The sequence below is a fragment of the Branchiostoma floridae genome, chromosome 17 (genome assembly GCF_000003815.2).
Source record: "Branchiostoma floridae strain S238N-H82 chromosome 17, Bfl_VNyyK, whole genome shotgun sequence".
Classification (NCBI taxonomy): domain Eukaryota; kingdom Metazoa; phylum Chordata; class Leptocardii; order Amphioxiformes; family Branchiostomatidae; genus Branchiostoma; species Branchiostoma floridae.
Window position 1 is genome coordinate 2126043 of NC_049995.1, and position 18673 is coordinate 2144715.

Consider the following 18673-nt stretch of genomic DNA (forward strand, 5'->3'; position numbering starts at 1 on the left):
AGGCAGCAGTTATTTTGTCGTTTTATCGAAACATTTAGGCCAAAAGTCTAATTATGCTTCGTAGGTAGATCTGACATGTTTAGCTGTAATGAGTCCAAAGATGACGCTATAAAAGTTTCAGGTTAATATAGCCAGTATTAAAAGGTCACTGCTTACTTTTTCTAACTGTCAGCCTTTATTGGCACACACAGGGTTAAGGCTTATTTATAGAAGACATTAAGGTTTTTGCTGCACATAAAATAAAATGTCTTGAATTTATCACATATGCTTTCCAAGCTAGACCTAGTAATATAGGGTTGGCTACCCAGCGCAAAACGGCATTGGCCAAAACTGGTTTCGTCAAGTATGTATTAATTCAAGGGTTAGTGGATTTTCCAGAGAGGTTGTTATCAGTGAAAAGCTAGAACAGTAGTGAGGAGGACTCTAACACTTCAATACAGATTTTTTGTTTAGATACAATTATCCCAATGTATGTGACGTAGCTTGGTTTGCTAAACGGCAGTTGAAACAAATATTTGAAACAGAATGTCGACATTTTTGTTTTGTTTATACCCGAGTTCTGATAGGGAGAAATGGGATTATATTGGGTATTTATTCTTGCAATATGTGTGGGCCATTTGTGTACATCGAATTTGGAGAGATCCGTTATACGAAAGTTACATCTGCTGCGATAATAGACCATTGTTACGTACCGTGTCTATTCTATTTATGGGGTTGGAAGTATGTTTGGAGTTTGCAACATCTGACAGAGGACACTTCTAGTAGTTTTTAGAAGAGGACCGCCGGCGATGCAAGAAATAAAAAGTATTAGACTGCACATTAGTTTTATTGTAGTTGATTCACTTCCGATAAGCAGGACACGAATAAAAGAATAATGAATGGAGGTTGGGGTAGAAAGGAATAGAGAATGATGGTGTGAAGAACTTGGCGGATGAGAGTGGGAGAAGTAAGGATGAGAGTGGGAGAGAACGATAGAGTCAAGGAAGGTTAAGATGAGATTGGGGATAGTAGGAGGTATGGATATTTAAGAACAATGGAGTGAAGGAAAGTTAGGATGAGATTAGGAATAGTAGGAGGTATGCATATGTAAGAAGGAAGAATAGTAGCGCCAATATTGTATAGTGATTGTTATGGTAGGTCTGGACCACCACCCATATAAGTGGTAGAGTCCGCTAGTGGTTACGTCACGCACTGTGTGGTGCTGGTTGTTCACCATCATGGAACGGTTCCATAAGAAGTTGTCAATAGACTATGTTGAGTATGTTCCTTGACTATGCGTCCACTGTCGTCCTTGAGTATACACCGCACGCGTTCCCTTTTAGCGTGGAGTCAGCGGTTGGTCTCCTAGAACCCACACACGCACCAAGAAGCTTGGATGCCATGCAACTCAGGTAATGATACTAAAGAGAAGAAGAGGCGCGACGGAAGGCACCACCCCATAGCTTCATATGGATGAGTCAATCACTGCGCAGAAAGAATAGGTAACTATCTTTCCTGCGCTGTGATTGGCGATGCCTATATTAGGCGAAGACCCAATCCCATATAAAGGCAGGATAGACTATTCACATGCAGTTTGACGGACTCATCCGCACAGCCTGGAATCCGTCGAAGACGTGAACATGGGATAGAAGGAGTGGGACAAGGGAAAAGAGGTAGGCACGATGGAGCGCAGTTTTCTTTTTCGCCCGCCCACCCACCCTCCCACTCAGTCTGGGGAATGTTATATGTATCACATCTTCGCGCGACTCCAGGCACCACCCCATAGCTTCATATGGATGAGTCAATCACTGCGCAGAAAGAATAGGTAACTAGTCCATTTTACTACAAAGAAATCTGTTTGGTGGATTATTAGACTCACACTGGCGCTTTAAAATTATACAACGCTAACTGCACCGGTACAATTGGCTGTAAAACTTGGTAGAAATTACTATAAACTCTACTCTCCTTCATTCTTGTTATTTTCTTCCATCTACAAGCGCTAAAACGTGTGGATGCCTGATAAAATAATCTGTTAATTTTGTAATCGGTCCAACATTCGGTCCACCTAATTTTTTCAGGTCCGGTTTTTCTGGACCGGTCCAATACGAAAAACCGGTTTTGTACCGGTACGCTGTACCGATACCCAGCCCTACTATGCACGTTAAAGAACCCGCCACATGTGCGAACATCCACCCGAGCGGATCAAACCATTCCGGCCAAAATAGGGGTAGGGAATCTCCCGAGCAGCCCTCGTAACCCCTGCTTCGCCTATTGGGTCAGTTAGTCCTCACTCATAGTGAGCAATTGGGCTGGTCTCAATCATGATGTTTCTGACCTAGGGTGAAGAGTTGCTGTTTCAGTTCCAATCATGTAACCCGTAACCTTGAGTGGCCTTGTTACGTGGTGACCATTGAGTAAAAAAAAAAAAAAAAAATCCAGACCGGTTACGAGTGGCCAACCTAAAATGACACGTAGATGTGGGCATGCTATTATATCGCATATCTATTGGCATGTCGACACTCAGTTATAGGCATGTCTCATTATTGTTTGTCATTTTTTTTAAACAGTTTCTCAGCATGCTACATTTCCAGAACGAGTGATACCGCATCATTGTGTGACTCTACTATATATCTTATTTTCAAAGCATGCCTCCCTGCAACCGTTAACGATGTCAATGGCTTTGGGGAGTGCTACACTGTGGGATGAACGAGAAGCAGAACGAGACTCTGCCCTGCTGTCCTGAACAGTAACCCATCATGGCGATGGCGTTCAACAAGGCGCTACCAACGTTGACAATCTACTGTCTGGTATATCCTATAGCTAAATCATTCAATATACCTGATCGATTAAAAGTTAATTCCTAACATTACACTATAGTACTGGTGTTATTTTTTTATGTAACTACTCAGTTGCGTTATGCGTTATATCGTGTTATATGGGACTGTACAACTAAACTGCAAGTCTGCCTGACCGTCTGCCTCCGCAGGATAATTAGACACAGAGTACATATCTTACTCCTTTTTCTAAGCCTCTAAAGGTGTCTTAAACTTTTAACCCGCAAGGTGGCGTTGCTGCTATCGTTAGAGCGCTATTTGAACCGAAGTCTGACGTACCCATTTTACACCTAGGTGAAGTGAAGAAAATCACCATCTCTTGATAAGCTAGCCATTCGACTTCATCCAGCTGAATCTGTTAATGAATAATCAAGGAACAAATATATCAACTTCCCGAGGTCATATTGAACCATATATCGATGTGTGTAAACTGGTACAAACGACAACGGATGTCAGGTATCTTAGTAGTGTAAACGAGGTCACTTCTGGGTCACATCCTGTTTCCACTGTCCAAAACTCATCGGTAGAACTTCATTGAAGTTTGGGACTTTAACAAGAAAAGACGAAGACAAAGGCAACGGCTACTGGCTTTAAAGTTTTTAGTCAGTTCAAGACGACGAGCAAAAACGCCATGGCCATTCTGCAGCTGTTGGTTGTCACGATCCTGGTGGCTGGTACGGAAATCATTATGTTTCGTATGGTAACATCTGTAAGCCTTTCTGTAGAGTTTTACCTAGATAAAGCATTCTCACTCTTGGACTTGCCTTCTTTTAGAACAACTGGGGAGAACACGGGATAATGTAGCCAGACGCGTCAGTGGATGAAACGTCTGGGGTTAATTTCCAAAATCTTATCCGGACTTGAGTATCTACATTGGCTTATCTCTTGCCTAATACCTGGATGTCTAACCTTCATTGACGTTTGAAAACACCAGTCCTATAATTTTTCTGACCCAGGTCCCCAATTGCAAAGCCAAGTCGCTGGGTTTTCAGAACAGCAAGCATACAAAGTCTTACAAAAATGAGAAAAACCTCAATCTCTCAGCCTCCTTGGTGGCAGACATCTACAAGCTCTGGCTTTTTTGTGGGAGTGCTGTTCTGCGATTTTCTAATCTCCAAGCAGACCCTACGATGGCCTAAGATAGTACCGGAAGATACACTCCTTTACTCCTCTCTCAGCTTTGATACTATCTTAGGCTACCTTTAATAGGCTACCGTAGGATCCGCTTTGAGATTAAGATTTTCAACATTCTCTACGGTTCGAATGCCGGGAGGCTGAGGCCCCGCGAAGAAGGCCACCAATATGTATTTTTTTTCTGTCCCAGGCTCCCAGGCCAAGTCTCTGGTGGCCCGGCAGGGTTTAGGGAACAGCTGCCCGCAGGCGTGTCTCTTCATCTTCGCTCCTGTCTGCGGCTCGGACGGGATCACCTACGGGAACCAGTGCGAACTGGAGGTGGCAATGTGCGAGCAGGAAACGCTGTAAGTAGGGTAGCACAGAAAATTCAGGTCCAAGTCCGGTTCAGGCCCAGAAGATCAGGTCCGGGTCCGGATCCGGACCTAATCCTGGACCTTATTGTCTGTGAAAACTTGTGAGTACGCGATTCACAAAACAATGGTGCATTGATGGTCCAGTGCGAACTGGAGGTGGCAATCTGTAAAACACTGTAAGTCAGCCGGCGAGCATCGGTTTAACACAACTCGAATTATTCTTTAAAAACATAGATGTAGTTCATTACCTCCATGAAATGTCATGGAGGTTATATTTTACCCCGCGTTTGTCTGTCTGTCTGTGTGTGTGTGTGTGTGTAAACAAAATAACTCATGAACGGTTGGGTGGATTGGTTTCATACTTTGTGTGTTGGTAGTGTCTGATAAAAGCTGGAAATGATTAGATTTTGGACCCCCTAGCGACTCCCCTTGGTACTGCAGCGCAACTTCCGGTTTTACTATCTCGGTGTTCTGAATATGCTATGGTCACGATTTTTTAGTATTAGACAGCTCTTGTGCTCAGGAAGAAATGACATAAGTTTGGGCCCCCTAGCGTCTAGTTTTGAGATAGCAGGGGCATTTTTGTCAAAAACTTCTGACGAGGATAACTCAAGAAGGGAACAACGGATTTTCATGATTTTTGGTATGTAGATACCTTAGACAATGTTGTACAAGATAAAATACTAATTATGCAAAATAGGCGTACATTTGCATAATTAATGAGAATATTCTATCATAGCAGTTTTTTCAATGTATCTCTTGTCCCGGACGTGATATGGTCGTGACATTTAAGTGGTAGATAGCTTTTAGCGTCATGACAAAGTGGGGCAAGTTTCAGTCTCCTAACATTTAATTGTGGAACTGCAGGGGCGTTTTTGTCAAGACACTCCAAAGAGGATAACTGCAGAAAGGAACGACGGATTGCCTGCATTTTAGGTATGCAGGTAGCTTGGGCAAAGATGTTCAAAATGATAGGCATTTTATGCAAATGAGGACTTAATTTGCATAATTGATGAGGACATTGCATAATTGCATTGTTTGTAATAACTGGACTTCGATAAATGTTAATTATAATCAGTGGAACATATGCAGATATCAAATATGCAAATGAGGAATTTATTTGCATAATTTATGCAAAAATTGCAAAACAACTTGATATTAATGATCTGAATTGGGAATTTTACTTGTGACATGTGTACTGTAGGTTTTTCAATGATGAACAACACCATGCATAATTCATGTTAATGTTAAGTCATTTGCATGAAATTAACAAAAGCTCTAAATATTCATGGAGGTATGAGGTCGCCGAACTCTAGTTTTAATATCCGTTAATACGTGTCACTTTTTTCTGAACGAAAAGAACAGAATCTTAAAATTTCCTTAATCAAAAGCAATATCATTTCTATATCTTATCCCCCTAAACTTCATTTTATCAATGATGTTTTTGGCTACGCCTCTGGGGCGAAGCGTCTTTTTGGATCAGCCTCCAGGGCGAAATGCCTGTTGACCCCGACGACTCACGATTTTCAGATATAAAAATTCATTACATTACGTTTCTTGGAAATTAATGTGTGATCGTGTTTGAACTTAATACTTTTGATGTTTTGTATCAAATCTGTTCTTTGTTTTTTTCGCGGTGGCCACTTCACCGCGAACTTAAAACCACCGCGAACATTTTTCCAGTATAGTAATACAATGTGACTACAGTGAATGGCGCTACAACAAACACTCTATGTTTCCACTACCGCGAAAGTAAATCCCCGCGAACTTCAATACATTAACAGCTTTACTTCCGTGCCAGGTTCTCCCACCAGCCGAACTACAAGCCCCTGACGCTGGCTCACGACCATCCCTGTGGAACTGTCAACAAGAAGCGACAGTTCAACTCCGAATGCCCCATGTTCTGTCCGGAATACTACTCCCCAGTTTGCGGCAGTAACGGACAGACCTACGACAACATCTGCTTCCTGGAGAGCTTTGCCTGCCTTACTGCGTAAGTTGGGCTTCTTTAAAGCAATTTCTTTCTCAATATACCTTCAGTTTATTTCACGTGCGATGGTGCGGTGTGCGATGGAGCAAACCATTCTGTCTGGAGTTGGTGATTCACTACAAATCACCCGGGATGAGGCCTGGCGAACCTCTGTCTCGTATCAGTCATACGGTGATTTACATCATTCACCATGCCCCGGGGAGGAGACTAAAATGCCTATTGAAACAGCATAACATGTTGTGCTACCACTACGGCTGATTAATCAGCGTACGACTGTTTAAAAATCTATGGGACTTATTTCAAATAGGGACAATTTGAATAGCATTTTCAATGTTGTATTGCTCATTTAATGTACTAACCTCCGGGATCCAATCTACGGAAGAGACGAGCAGACTTACAGCAACATTTGTTTCTTTGACCTTGTAAAAAGTTGTAATGTTCTATGGCAGTAGTGTACTTTTCTGATATCTATTTTTGAAATCTACGGCATATATTTGTTCATTTTGAAGCTGCTTTAGAGTATGGTTGAAAAAGTTTTTGTTTTTTTACCTTGCCGGGCCTTAGCCCGGCAAGGTAATGAGGCCCGATCTTTACATGGTTCAATCAATGGTTCAATGTTAACCCAGCCCTTCCAAAGGCCCTTCAAAAGGCCCTTTTCTCTTTGCCCAATTTTATGGCTTAGTTAGACAAGGGTACATTGCAGGCCAGTATTGAAACTGTATTTTAGACGTATGTGGTCCAGCGTAAATAAATCTACGCTTTAACCCATGTTTATCATAAAGATATATCAAAAATTGCATCAGAAGGAATTTATTTTGTAATAAAGAATAATGCATACTCATTGTGGGTCAAAAAGTTTTACAATACCGGTTTATTGTGCCAATAATTTATCTGACATAGATTATGTTAATGAGGTAAATTTCCCTACACTTGGGGATTTTTGCTGCATTTCATACTGAAGTTCCTAGGTGTCGCTCTTTGTACATTGCAACAACATGAAACAAAAAAATAGCCGCAAACTTCGGGACTAGTAGCCAGGTAAGTACATTTTAAAGACATTTGTGACTATGAATGTCCTTGATAGAGTTTGTATTGTGTGAAAAATAGATTTGAGACTGGATTGGCAGCTGGAGAAGTCACTAAAGCTTTCCCGTACAAGAATTGGGGTGGGAGGGGGGCGACATGTGGAACTCTGTGGTTGTCTCTGATTATTTTGATGTGATCCTCATGTTAACTGATGAACACTGGTGAAGCGCTGAGGTAGCTTTTCCTGACGAAATCCCTACTACCCGGCAAGGTACAGCTTTTTTTAAAGCACTTGAACTTTTGAAACGGACGAAATTAATGCCATCCACATCATCAAATTGACATGGCCTAACACACACGAAAAGCTAGATTGATGATGATAACTACCATTCATGTCTTTGTTTGTTTGTTTGTTTGTTTGTTTGCTTCAGTGTGAACCGTCCCAACGCGAACCCAATCACCTTGGCGCACCAGGGCGGGTGTAACGGCGAGAGTCCGTTTACGTTTGGAGGCGAGGGCCGTTAACGCTGCGGCAAGATGGCGGCAACAGAAAGGGGAGGACCTGAATGTAGTACTGTCCTACCTGTTCGATCCGCATGGTGGCGTTGATGCCATCTGTAGCATGTTGTCTACATCTACATTGTCGTGCTATGTTAAGAGCGCCAATTCACATTTCGTTGAATAAACAACATTTATCAAATCATATTACGGTACTTGTGTTTCATTTCTGCATTGAATCAATGATTGTTGCTATTCATGTATTTGGGTAAACTAGCTAAAGTATTAGCCTGGGTACCATCCTCCGTAGTGACCGCTGGTTCAATCTTTCGCTGGCCATGACCTTTTAACGTGGTACGACGGCGAAAACTTTGATCCAGCAGTCACTACGGAGGATGGTATCCAGGCTTACAAAGTATGCCAATTACACAAGACATTGTACTAATTGACAAAATGTAAACAACACGGCATGGCGTTACATTTGTTCCGATTCGACAGATATGATGATATACGTGATAACTGGCGGCTTCAGGTGAAAATACAACATGGTGTTCTCACAGGTGATAGTTCTCACCTTTCTGGTGGCAGGTATGGCAAATATTCATGTATCTACGCCAAATGTGGTTTATAAATGTTGATTTTTGAGAAAGATGATAATGTCGCGGTATTCTCTATATCATAATATAATCCAAAAGGATTGAAATGTTGATTTTGTGTGTTTGAATGTATTGTTCCGTGCTAGTAGTAACCATATGGAGGGACATGGCGTGGCCAGAAGTATAAGTATCAAACCATGCGCCAAAGTAGGTAAAGCTAAGTGCAAGCCTAATTAAATCGCGCTTATACCGGCCCGCCCAACGTCGCCAATCACTCTGTAGAAAGAGGCCTGCTAGTTACAGCGCAGTTTGCCTTCTAACGACTTACTACAAGAAATATCAAGTATCAGTTAACCATTAATCACCAAGCAGATGTTGGGAGTTAAGATCGTAACGTATCCGGACTAGGCTTTTCTGACAGCTGCGCATGCCCACCTTAGCTCTGAGGGTGCCGACTGTCCACAGATGACTCACTGGATCACTTCATTAATTGTAAGAGACGCTCAGCAGTCAGAAAAGGCTACGATCATACACCACAACATCTGCTTGGATATATACATACACATCTGCTTGGATGTCGATACATATAACCAAATAGGCTATAAGAAAAAAAGAAGAAGAAAAAAAGCTTGAGGAAACTCTTCTATACGATCGTATTATTATGATTGAATAAAACAGTGCACGTGTATTTGTTTAGCTGCGCTGCATTATGTAAACATCTATATATAAAGTGTCCATCAAAGAATTAGCATAGAAGATTTAAATCTATAGAATTACCACGACTATGACAGAACACGTATATATTTCCTGCCCATACAGCAGGCTTCCATGCCAAGTCTCTGGTTGCCCGGCAGGGATGACTGGATCCGTACGGCTGCCTGATGGCCTGTCCACAGACAACAAATCACATAATTGTCAATAATTGAAGATTTATCTTACGATGAATATGACAAAACACACGTATTTCGTTCCGAACAGGTTGCCAGACCAAGTATCTGGTTGCCCGGCAGGGATTGCTGGACCCGTATGGCTGCCTGATGGCCTGTCCACAGACAACAAATCACATAATTGTCAATAATTGAAGATTTATCTTACGATGAATATGACAAAACACACGTATTTCGTTCCGAACAGGTTGCCAGACCAAGTCTCTGGTTGCCCCGCAGGGATTGCTGGACCCGTATGGCTGCCTGATGGCCTGTCCACAGACAACAAATCACATAATTGTCAATAATTGAAGATTTATCTTACGATGAATATGACAAAACACACGTATTTCGTTCCGAACAGGTTGCCAGACCAAGTCTCTGGTTGCCCGGCAGGGATTGCTGGACCGGTGACGACTGCCTGATGGCCTGTCCACAGACAACAAATCACATAATTGTCAATAATTGAAGATTTATCTTACGATGAATATGACAAAACACACGTATTTCGTTCCGAACAGGTTGCCAGACCAAGTCTCTGGTTGCCCGGCAGGGATTGCTGGACCCGTATGGCTGCCTGATGGCCTGTCCACAGACAACAAATCACATAATTGTCAATAATTGAAGATTTATCTTACGATGAATATGACAAAACACACGTATTTCGTTCCGAACAGGTTGCCAGACCAAGTCTCTGGTTGCCCCGCAGGGACTGCTGGACCCGTACGGCTGTCTGATGGCCTGTCCACAGACAACAAATCACATAATTGTCAATAATTGAAGATTTATATTGAATATGACAAAACACACGTATTTCGTTCCGAACAGGTTGCCAGGCCAAGTCTCTGGTTGCCCGGCAGGGCTTGCTGGACCCGTATGGCTGCCTGATGGCCTGTCCGCTGCTGTTCGACCCTGTCTGCGGGTCTGACGGGATCACCTACAGCAGCCCCTGTCATCTGGACGAGGCCGCATGCCAACTGGCCGAACAGTGGGCTTTTTTCTTTTCATCTAACACTTTTCTTTGTTTGTTTGTTTGTTTATTTATTTATTTGTCTGTGAACGATAGACAAGCTAATGTCTAGTCTTTACGCACCCTCACAAGGTAAGTAAAGTAAGCAAATAGATAAACAAACAAATAACCAACCAGGCCAAACGAAGCAAAGAGCTACACATTATCAAATCGATAGTTATCTGCGCAGTGACACAATGCAAAACGCCGCGGCTCCAATTGAAACTTCAGTGGGGAGGGGGGCAATAGAGTGAAAAGAGAATCGCCGTGTAAAACTGCCTGAAGCTTAGCTCAAGTTTTATAAGCTCATCCATAAGATTCATTCATGTATCATGGTCGATAAGAATTGACATTCACCCTGAAAGGTACAAGAAAAAAGATCTTACCTTTCAAAACATGTCGACCACGCGTTGACATGTCACAGTCGCGCGCGGTAAATTGATAAAGACCGGTCCCCAGTGACTGTCCATCACAATTAGGAGTTCAGCCAATAGGGTCGTGGCAATCAATGATACAACCAATGAGAGAGTGGCTTTAAGTCCGTGAAATAGTTGTATTTTAATAGTTTTGTTTTACATTTCAAACTTTCGACAGAGATGAGCGGGGCTAGGGGATAGGTCCACCCGTACAGTAGCATGATGTAAAGGTCTCTCAACGTCCAATCAGCGCGATCGACACGATTTTGAATGGGTGCAGGTTCGCACTCTAGATGACCTCAATATTCGGGTTACCAGAACCTGATTACCCGGATGATAGCGATATCAAAGACGCGAAAAAGTAATCTTTTGTAACAGGATGAATCAATAAAGAACTCTGCAATGAAACGCAATTTAGGCAATGTCATTCACTTGCCAGTGAAACATTTGGCCAATTGCTTCCCTTCTACATTAGTTGACTTATCTCAAAGTACTGTTACTGTAACACAAATTCTTAACTAAAGTTTTTATGACGAAAGCTTGCCTGCGTCAAGATCAAATTTGAACTCTAATTTACTACATGAAAAATGGACTTACTCAAATTTTCTCCTCTCCAACCTTAGTCTTTGTCAAGAATGAGCAATCCCCTACCTCTTTATCGTATCGGCCTGCAGATAGAACACGTGACATGGTGAGCGCAGTGGATCATAAGTTGCAGAGTGTCTCCGTTGAGACGGGGGGAGGGGCTTAGACAGTTTTTTTTTTAATTGACCAGCACAGATGAACTTTTAAGTTAAGTTTGCTTTATGTAATACTTGTGTTGGGTGTTGTAACGTTACTGTTTTGCCAGCTTCGCCAACCGACCTGACTACAAGCCCCTGACGATGGCCAGCGAGGCCCCCTGTACCCGTGAGACCCAGGACCGTAAGCGGCAGTTCGACTCCGACTGTCCCATGTACTGTCCGGAGTACTACTCCCCGATCTGCGGCAGTAACGGGCAGACGTACAGCAACATCTGCTTCTTACAGATGGCTGCCTGCGTATCTGCGTAAGTCAAACTTGTTATCCTTATTGCTATTGGCTGGGCAATTGGATTCGCATGGGTCTGGAGTGGCTGCCATTCGACGCTAACTCAGATGACCTCAATACGACGGTAATTGCCCATAGTGCGGCCATAGGACTGTAGGTTTGAACCACTCACACCGGGAAGGGCCCATTCACTTCAAACACGGGACCTCCTTAATGTACTATCCTAGTGACGGACTTCTGTAGAAGACCCCTTTTGTCCTGAAATATCTTTCATATACTAGTGTTCACTATTATACTAGTACTATCCTATATGGAACAGCATTCTAAACGTTGAAATTATTAAGCCAAACTATTAGCAGGTATGAAAATTACATGTATATACAATTATCTAAAATCAACATGAACATTTATAATCTCCAATAGACAAACGGCATATGAACTTTTTTATGTGTTCTCGGTTTATTTTTTTTTATTTTTGTTTGTTTGTTTGTTTGTTTGCTTTATTTTAGTGCCAACGATGCCGACGCAAGGCCCATCGTCCTGTGGCACCCTGGCGGCTGTAACGCTGACGGCAGCGTGATGGACCTCCCGCTGTTATCCTGAGCAGAATCGGCAGGTAGCGCTGGTGACAATGGCAAGAGCAAATAGCGCTGTGTTATTCGCCTCACATTCGAATAAACCACATTGTCACTGAGGTGATGTAAACAAAAATGTCTGTCGAACTATATTCTCTGTTTTTATCCATAAAAGAATGCGTACAAACAAACAAAGGGAAACAAAGGTATGGACTCTAAGGTACGTAGACAACTGATTAGTGTATGCAAAGAAGAAGACAAGTAAATTTAGTAAAATTAGTAATATCAAAATGTAAATATATAAAGGGGGGGGGGGGCACTCAATCTAGAAGGGTCCTATTTTTCTTAATTAAGGTAATGGAGCTTATCATACAATACTTTGTGAACTGTTTGACTTGGTGCGTCATTGAATAAACCCCCGTACAGCGATAGTCAATAGTAACAAATTTATAAATACACATGTCGAAAAACAAGCCCTGCTAAATTGATATGGGACTTCCGGCAGCTGACATATCCGGAACAACTGGGCCAATCCCGTTATTATTTGATACTTTCAAGGACTGTTCAAAATATATTTTAGGTAGATACAACTGGCATATTGATAGATAAAACACAATGCTCCTATACCTGAAAATTATGGACACGATTAAGAAAAAAAGTAAGCCCCTGCCGGATGACATATAATGTAAGCAAATTTTCCCCTCATTTTCTATCATACTTCTCTTAGAAATAATGATAAGATTTGGATAAATCAGTCAGTACGGAAACCGCTTTTCAAAGTAATTCTATCCGACGGCCACATTTCCAAACCGGTGCCCAGTCGAGAACGGTCAGTTCGGAAATGTGACTGTAGCAATGATATTACCAAGGAACGGCTAGGTAAATATTTCGTTCTTTTTATCTAAGCAGCTGTAGTATCTATAGAATACAAACACCACCACCGGTGTGGTCCGGTCGTTTGTTCCGGGGTTTGGAATGCCACATTTTGATGACGTGACCAGCGTGTGATTCCGACACATTTCGACAGTGAGAAACACCACAATATGGCGGTCTCACTGGGCGTGCTTCTGATCTTTCTGGCAGCAGGTAGGGTTTTCAAGTTTGAATTTCAAACTGGCATCATCGTATGAGTGTTTTTGTCCTTTATGAAAGATGAGATGGTTGCTCTGTCTTTCTATTTGTCCGCATTGCCTTGCTTTTTGCGCTCCAATATGGCTTCTTATACAATATGGTTACGGAATATCACATTACAACATAACCATACATGTATATGATCATACATTGCTTCATCTTAGCCAGTCTTTTCTTGAATTTTTGTACTTTTGGTATTGGACATTAAAGGCTGTTCCATGTCTGAGGGTAAACTTACTTCAATATATTTTAGTTTACTTCAATATTATTTACAGCGTACAGGTGCCAAAGTCTTTTCGTCTTAAGTATACCATGCCTAAGTATACTTAAATATACCGTAATTTTATCGAATACAAGCGCAATTTCATTTGCATGTTTAATAATCATCGGATTCGTTTTGAATATACAACAATGTCATCATTGTAAAGTATGTGGTAAATTGTTGCGTTGTATTCAACAAAATGTCAAATACTGCACTGGCTCTGATAAATTGCAGTGTATAAAAATGTTGTCGGGAATATTGCTTGATATTCATTAATGAATATCCCATTTCAGGCTGCCAAGCCAAGTCCGTGGCCAAACCGAAGCGCCAGTCGCTGTCGGAGGAAGGCTGGTACCAGGCGGGATGTCTGAACCACATGGGCTGCGGCGTCTCCGTGGACGGGCCCTTCTGTGCCAGTAACGGACAAACCTACCACAACTACTGCGCCTTTCTCACTGCTGCATGCATCTGGCCGTAAGTTCACGTTATTCTCTTTTTGGTGAAGCCCCAGGGGCGGAATCAATAGTCATTCTTATTTTGGCGACGCCTAAGGTCCGGAACTCGAAAAGCATCTGTGTGATACTTCATTTTCAAGTTTTGATACAAAAAGTCGATAAAACTATATACTCAATAGATAGTATGTGAATAAGGGTGGGTGAGTGAGTGAGTGATTGAGTGAGTGAGTGAGTGAGTGAGTGACTGAGTGAGTGTGAGAGAGATATCATGAAAAGAGAGATATATCAGCATCTAATCTTTCTTTCTTTCCTTTCCGTAATCTCGGTGTCAGATTCGAGTATCCGGATGACCCACCTGTTGTGTATGAGCACGATGGAAGATGCAGTAAGTAGTACCCAGATGTTACTATGATAGTTGCATTTTAGTACTTTGCCCCCTGTGTGTAACTGTTTGTAGTGGTGTAACGAGAATTCGTTCTCGTTTAGAGAATGTCAGCTCTTGAAACGTGGCTTCTTTTTGGCATCTACCTGTCATTGTGACTTTATGTCTAGATAAAAATCCCCCGCCCCGCCCCTCCACACACACACACACACACACACACACACACACACACACACACACACACACACACACACACCTAGTCTCTGTTCTGAACCAAAATGTGTTCTCTTCTCAACCAGACTCGGCCCGGACTCACGCCTACCACCAGAAGCGCCAGGGGACCGCCCTGACAGACGAGCCTTGGTACCAGGCCGGTTGCCTTGACTACGTGTTCGAGTGTCACATGACCGGCACGGAGGGCCCGTTCTGCGCCAGCAACGGTGTGACGTACCACAACCCCTGTGCCTTCCAGAGCGCCGCCTGCATCTGGCCGTAAGTCGTGCTGTAGTTTCATGACAGTTTTGTTTATCTAGACGGAAGTGTCTGTTGACATAATGACCCTTAGTCTCCAAGCAGACCCTACGGTGCCAAGCAGACCCTACGGAGTTAGTATCAAAGCTAGCAAAGGAGTATAGCCGGCCAAAGGACGTCAAACGGGCACCGGTGCCGCTATCTCTAAGGCACCGTAGGGTCTGCTTGGAGACTAGGTGACCCTGACACTCAAGAGAAATGTTTGCACTGCCAGTGGATAGGATCATCCTGTCAATAGTCAGAAAGATCTTGGTTATACAATGTAGTGCTGTATTTTACATCATTGCTCTTGGTCGGAAGTCATGCTTTAGATTTACGACAGTTCCATTTACGGAAGTGTCTATTGTCAGGATGACCTTGTCAATAGGAGGAAATCTTGCACTGTGGAGAGTATAATCCTGTCAATAGTGAGTAAGATTCTGTTTATAGTGCTGTATTTTACATTATTGCTCCTGGCCGTAAGTCGTGTAGTAGTTTACGACAGCTTCATTTACGTGTCTATTGACAGAATGATCTTGTCAATAAGAGAAACTTTTGCACTATGATGAGTAATGAAGATCTTGTATGAAGTGTTGTATTTTACAACATTGCTCCGAGAGAATAAAGCAGCCGTTTTGCGTCAGGTGAAAAATAACAGCGATGAATTGTTTTAGAGAAACTTGTGTACTTGTGTATCCTGTAGGTCATGAAAACCTCATTCATTCTGCTAATCATTACTCAACGGATCGAGGTCTTAAAGACGTCTGTTATTTACATCTTCTTCTGTTTTTCTCTGTTGCAGATATGAGTACCCCAATGATCCACCAGTCACAGTTGTGCATAACGGCGCATGCGCCTAGTAAGCGGTCCATACCCATGCTCTGCAGTAATAGAGTTGGCCGCAAGGAGGCGTTCTTAACGGCTGGTGCAACTGCTTGTGCTAATAAAGTGTCAGAAATGAGTCTAGTGTTATGTTATTCTACCTCTTATTCAACAGATTCGTTACAGATCATGACACACACACATGGCTCGTTCTCATTGAAATGTAAATCGGCTTTGCAGATACAGATACAGATATAGAAGACAGTGTGTTACGCCGAAGGACGGTTATACCGGCTATATCGATACATGCAGATACAGATGTTTTGTTGTTGCTACAGGAAGATCTTGGGTGTGTCGCACATAGGTCCCGCCGGGTGTGAAACATGACGTGAGATGTGCCGCACTCCGCCCAAGATAATTAGACTACTGTAAATGCAGAAACTTTCGCGGCGGTTTTATGTTCGTGGCTTTCGCTGTAGCCGCTTCACCGCGAGCTCAAAACCACCGCGAACATTTTCCTACTGTCTTCGGCACGACCTTCCCCTTAAGCCCTACATGTGCCCACTGTACATTTCAAAGTATTATCATATAGCCAGGCGCCGCGGACCAATCGGAAGGCCCCGTTGGTTATGACACCGTAACACATAGATTCCGGCCAGGCTGGTGTGCATCGACCATTTTCAAATGGTCGATTCATTCTGACCAATCAGAAGCAGCGATACACACAAGAAAGTAAGGGGTATGCAGGCGCCAGAGCAGAGGAAATGAGTACAGACTGCAAGGGGGGATGGCTCCTGACATTGATAATGAGTTTTGCTGTTCTAAAAAAAACAAATATTTCGAATATTTTCTGTGGAAATTTTGGTTTCAAAATGCAATCTGTAATCTCCTTACAAATGTATGTACCAAAGAACAAATGTGAATTTTTCAGAAATTCGACAAAGGAATTATCACACCTATTCATGCGTAATACAGGAGTTTGCAAGTTTCGGTAGACTATATGATAATAACGTTAATGACCCGCCTGTTCCTCGGTGTATATGGTGTCATAACGCCTGGTCCTTCGCTATAACCACCTCATAAAACCACCTCGTTCGCTTCGCTCACTCGGTGGTTTTATAAGGTGGTTATAGCCAAGGACCAGGAGTTATGACACCATATACACCTCGGGGCGGGTTATTAACCCTTAATTATATGTTTGAGTGAATAGAGTTGGAAAAATAATAGTTGATCACGCCAGCACTTTCACATCCCATTCGAACTTTCCGTTTGTAGCACCCTTGCCGAGTAACCAGTACTGACTGACTGGTTTCTGACTGGCAGTTCATAGAGACGCCGGGTTTTCTATTACACTATGTGAAAAGAATACAGCACTGAAAATACATTTCAGTTCGCGGGATGGCAATACCGCGAAATTAAATCCCCGCGAACTTAAACGCATTTACAGTACTAAGAAGGTGTAACCGAGAAAAACATACACTACGCTAAGGGGCATAAATTATTCATTTTTTGATCGCACTCATTTAGATGGGTGTTTCCAAGAAAAGTGGTAATCACCTTGGTGTTTCCAAGAATGTAGCAATTACATTAAAGGTGAGATCAAATTTCATGATCCGCGCATGCGTTGTTATAGTATCTCGCCACGTATATACCATATGTACGTAGAGTCCTGTACGAGTTGAGAAAAGTCGGGTATACGTAGTTCTTTGTGCTCTTCGTAGTCACTCGGCTGTCCACAGTGCGGGTATATATTCGATTGACAGAACTTGCGAGAAGAATAATTGCGTACAGTAGGCCTCTGTAGAATTTTTGTAAGAACACAAGGTAACGTCGACTTGGCCGTATCAGTGGGAAACAACAAAGCGTTCGCCTAGTCGGGTGCGGGTGTGGTAAGATGGCGGCACATTCACTTTCCTGGGCTACGGTCATCTGCTGGCTGATGTTTGCCACAGGTAGGTAATGACATCATGTGTTTCTTATTGCTCATGGTCAATTGATCAGCATTTTCTCTATAGTGACCACCGGTATATAGTGGCCACATTTCTCCAGTCCCTTGTTTTATCCGGCATTCCATAATTTTTGCATTGCGTTCTATGTTGACTTAGGAGATCTATCAAGCTCCTTGCTTATACCCCTGTCACATTATTCACGATCTTCGGTACAAAGTATGACATCTACATACCACAGTTCTACAGCTGAACTTAAGGCTTATCTAACTAATACTGGAGTCGTAGTATTTTTTTTACAATGATTGGAGATATTTACAAGCAATGGAGGAATTTCTAACGTCTAAACATTCTTTAATATTTTTTCCCAAGTCTGCAAAGCAGGGGTTGTCACATGTCATTGTGTATTTTAATTTGCACTCCGGGTCTATTGAGATAAATCCTTGTGTATAAAATGACAGCCTTGTGCATAGAGAATTACGCATATCAGAATATTTGGGACATACAATCATAAAGTGATATTCATGTTCAGTTAGCTCTGGACAGAATGGACAAACCCTCTGTTGGGTAGGATTTGTTTGGAATCTCCCGGTTTCTTAATTTGATTTGTAACAGCCAATTCTGAGCTGTGTGATTGCCCTACGAATGTCTAGGCTCTTTACGGATGAGGTGTAATTTTCTTGTTGGTAATGCTTATTCAAAGTAGAAAGAAACATGTTATATGGCAGAATTTAGTGGGCTGTACTAAGCGGCATAAATTATTCATACGTCGCTTTACCGTAGTTTGTAACAAAAAGTGT

The 18673-nt window shown here is 42.4% G+C and overlaps 4 protein-coding genes across 4 annotated transcripts in view; all 4 read left to right on the forward strand.

Moving 5' to 3' along the window:
- Window positions 1-3299: 3299 nt before the first annotated feature.
- LOC118404588 (four-domain proteases inhibitor-like) lies at window positions 3300-8021 on the forward strand. Its single transcript, XM_035803778.1, has 4 exons — window positions 3300-3487; window positions 4138-4291; window positions 6102-6293; window positions 7748-8021. The coding sequence occupies exons 1-4, from the start codon at window positions 3445-3447 to the stop codon at window positions 7839-7841; spliced, it is 483 nt and encodes a 160-aa protein (XP_035659671.1). The 5' UTR covers window positions 3300-3444; the 3' UTR covers window positions 7842-8021.
- Window positions 8022-8254: 233 nt separating this feature from the next.
- Window positions 8255-12516, forward strand: LOC118404587 (extracellular protease inhibitor 10-like). The gene is made up of 4 exons (XM_035803777.1): window positions 8255-8402; window positions 10165-10324; window positions 11612-11809; window positions 12300-12516. Exons 1-4 carry the CDS (start codon window positions 8360-8362, stop codon window positions 12391-12393), a joined length of 495 nt encoding a protein of 164 aa, XP_035659670.1. The 5' UTR covers window positions 8255-8359; the 3' UTR covers window positions 12394-12516.
- A 788-nt stretch (window positions 12517-13304) lies between these two features.
- On the forward strand, window positions 13305-16067 carry LOC118404639 (tomoregulin-1-like). The gene is made up of 5 exons (XM_035803874.1): window positions 13305-13451; window positions 14052-14232; window positions 14546-14598; window positions 14895-15087; window positions 15908-16067. The coding sequence occupies exons 1-5, from the start codon at window positions 13409-13411 to the stop codon at window positions 15963-15965; spliced, it is 528 nt and encodes a 175-aa protein (XP_035659767.1). The 5' UTR covers window positions 13305-13408; the 3' UTR covers window positions 15966-16067.
- Window positions 16068-17548: 1481 nt separating this feature from the next.
- The window catches only part of LOC118404881 (CUB and sushi domain-containing protein 2-like), a 4022-nt gene continuing 2897 nt past the window's right edge, over window positions 17549-18673 (forward strand). Inside the window, exon 1 of the mRNA XM_035804262.1 lies at window positions 17549-17879. Within this exon, the coding sequence (XP_035660155.1) occupies window positions 17822-17879 (58 nt within the window). The 5' untranslated portion in view covers window positions 17549-17821. The remainder of the gene's footprint in view (window positions 17880-18673) is intronic.

Excerpts from the sequence above, each read along its gene's own strand:
- LOC118404588 (XM_035803778.1), top strand. The coding sequence starts at position 3,445 with ATGGCCATTCTGCAGCTGTTGGTTGTCACGATCCTGGTGGCTG. Across the intron at positions 3,488-4,137 it reads TGTCACGATCCTGGTGGCTG|GCTCCCAGGCCAAGTCTCTG; the intron begins GTACGGAAATCA and ends TTTCTGTCCCAG. Across the intron at positions 4,292-6,101 it reads ATGTGCGAGCAGGAAACGCT|GTTCTCCCACCAGCCGAACT; the intron begins GTAAGTAGGGTA and ends CTTCCGTGCCAG.
- LOC118404587 (XM_035803777.1), top strand. The coding sequence starts at position 8,360 with ATGGTGTTCTCACAGGTGATAGTTCTCACCTTTCTGGTGGCAG. Across the intron at positions 10,325-11,611 it reads GCATGCCAACTGGCCGAACA|CTTCGCCAACCGACCTGACT; the intron begins GTGGGCTTTTTT and ends CTGTTTTGCCAG. Across the intron at positions 11,810-12,299 it reads ATGGCTGCCTGCGTATCTGC|TGCCAACGATGCCGACGCAA; the intron begins GTAAGTCAAACT and ends GCTTTATTTTAG.
- LOC118404639 (XM_035803874.1), top strand. The coding sequence starts at position 13,409 with ATGGCGGTCTCACTGGGCGTGCTTCTGATCTTTCTGGCAGCAG. Across the intron at positions 13,452-14,051 it reads TCTGATCTTTCTGGCAGCAG|GCTGCCAAGCCAAGTCCGTG; the intron begins GTAGGGTTTTCA and ends ATCCCATTTCAG. Across the intron at positions 15,088-15,907 it reads AGCGCCGCCTGCATCTGGCC|ATATGAGTACCCCAATGATC; the intron begins GTAAGTCGTGCT and ends TCTCTGTTGCAG.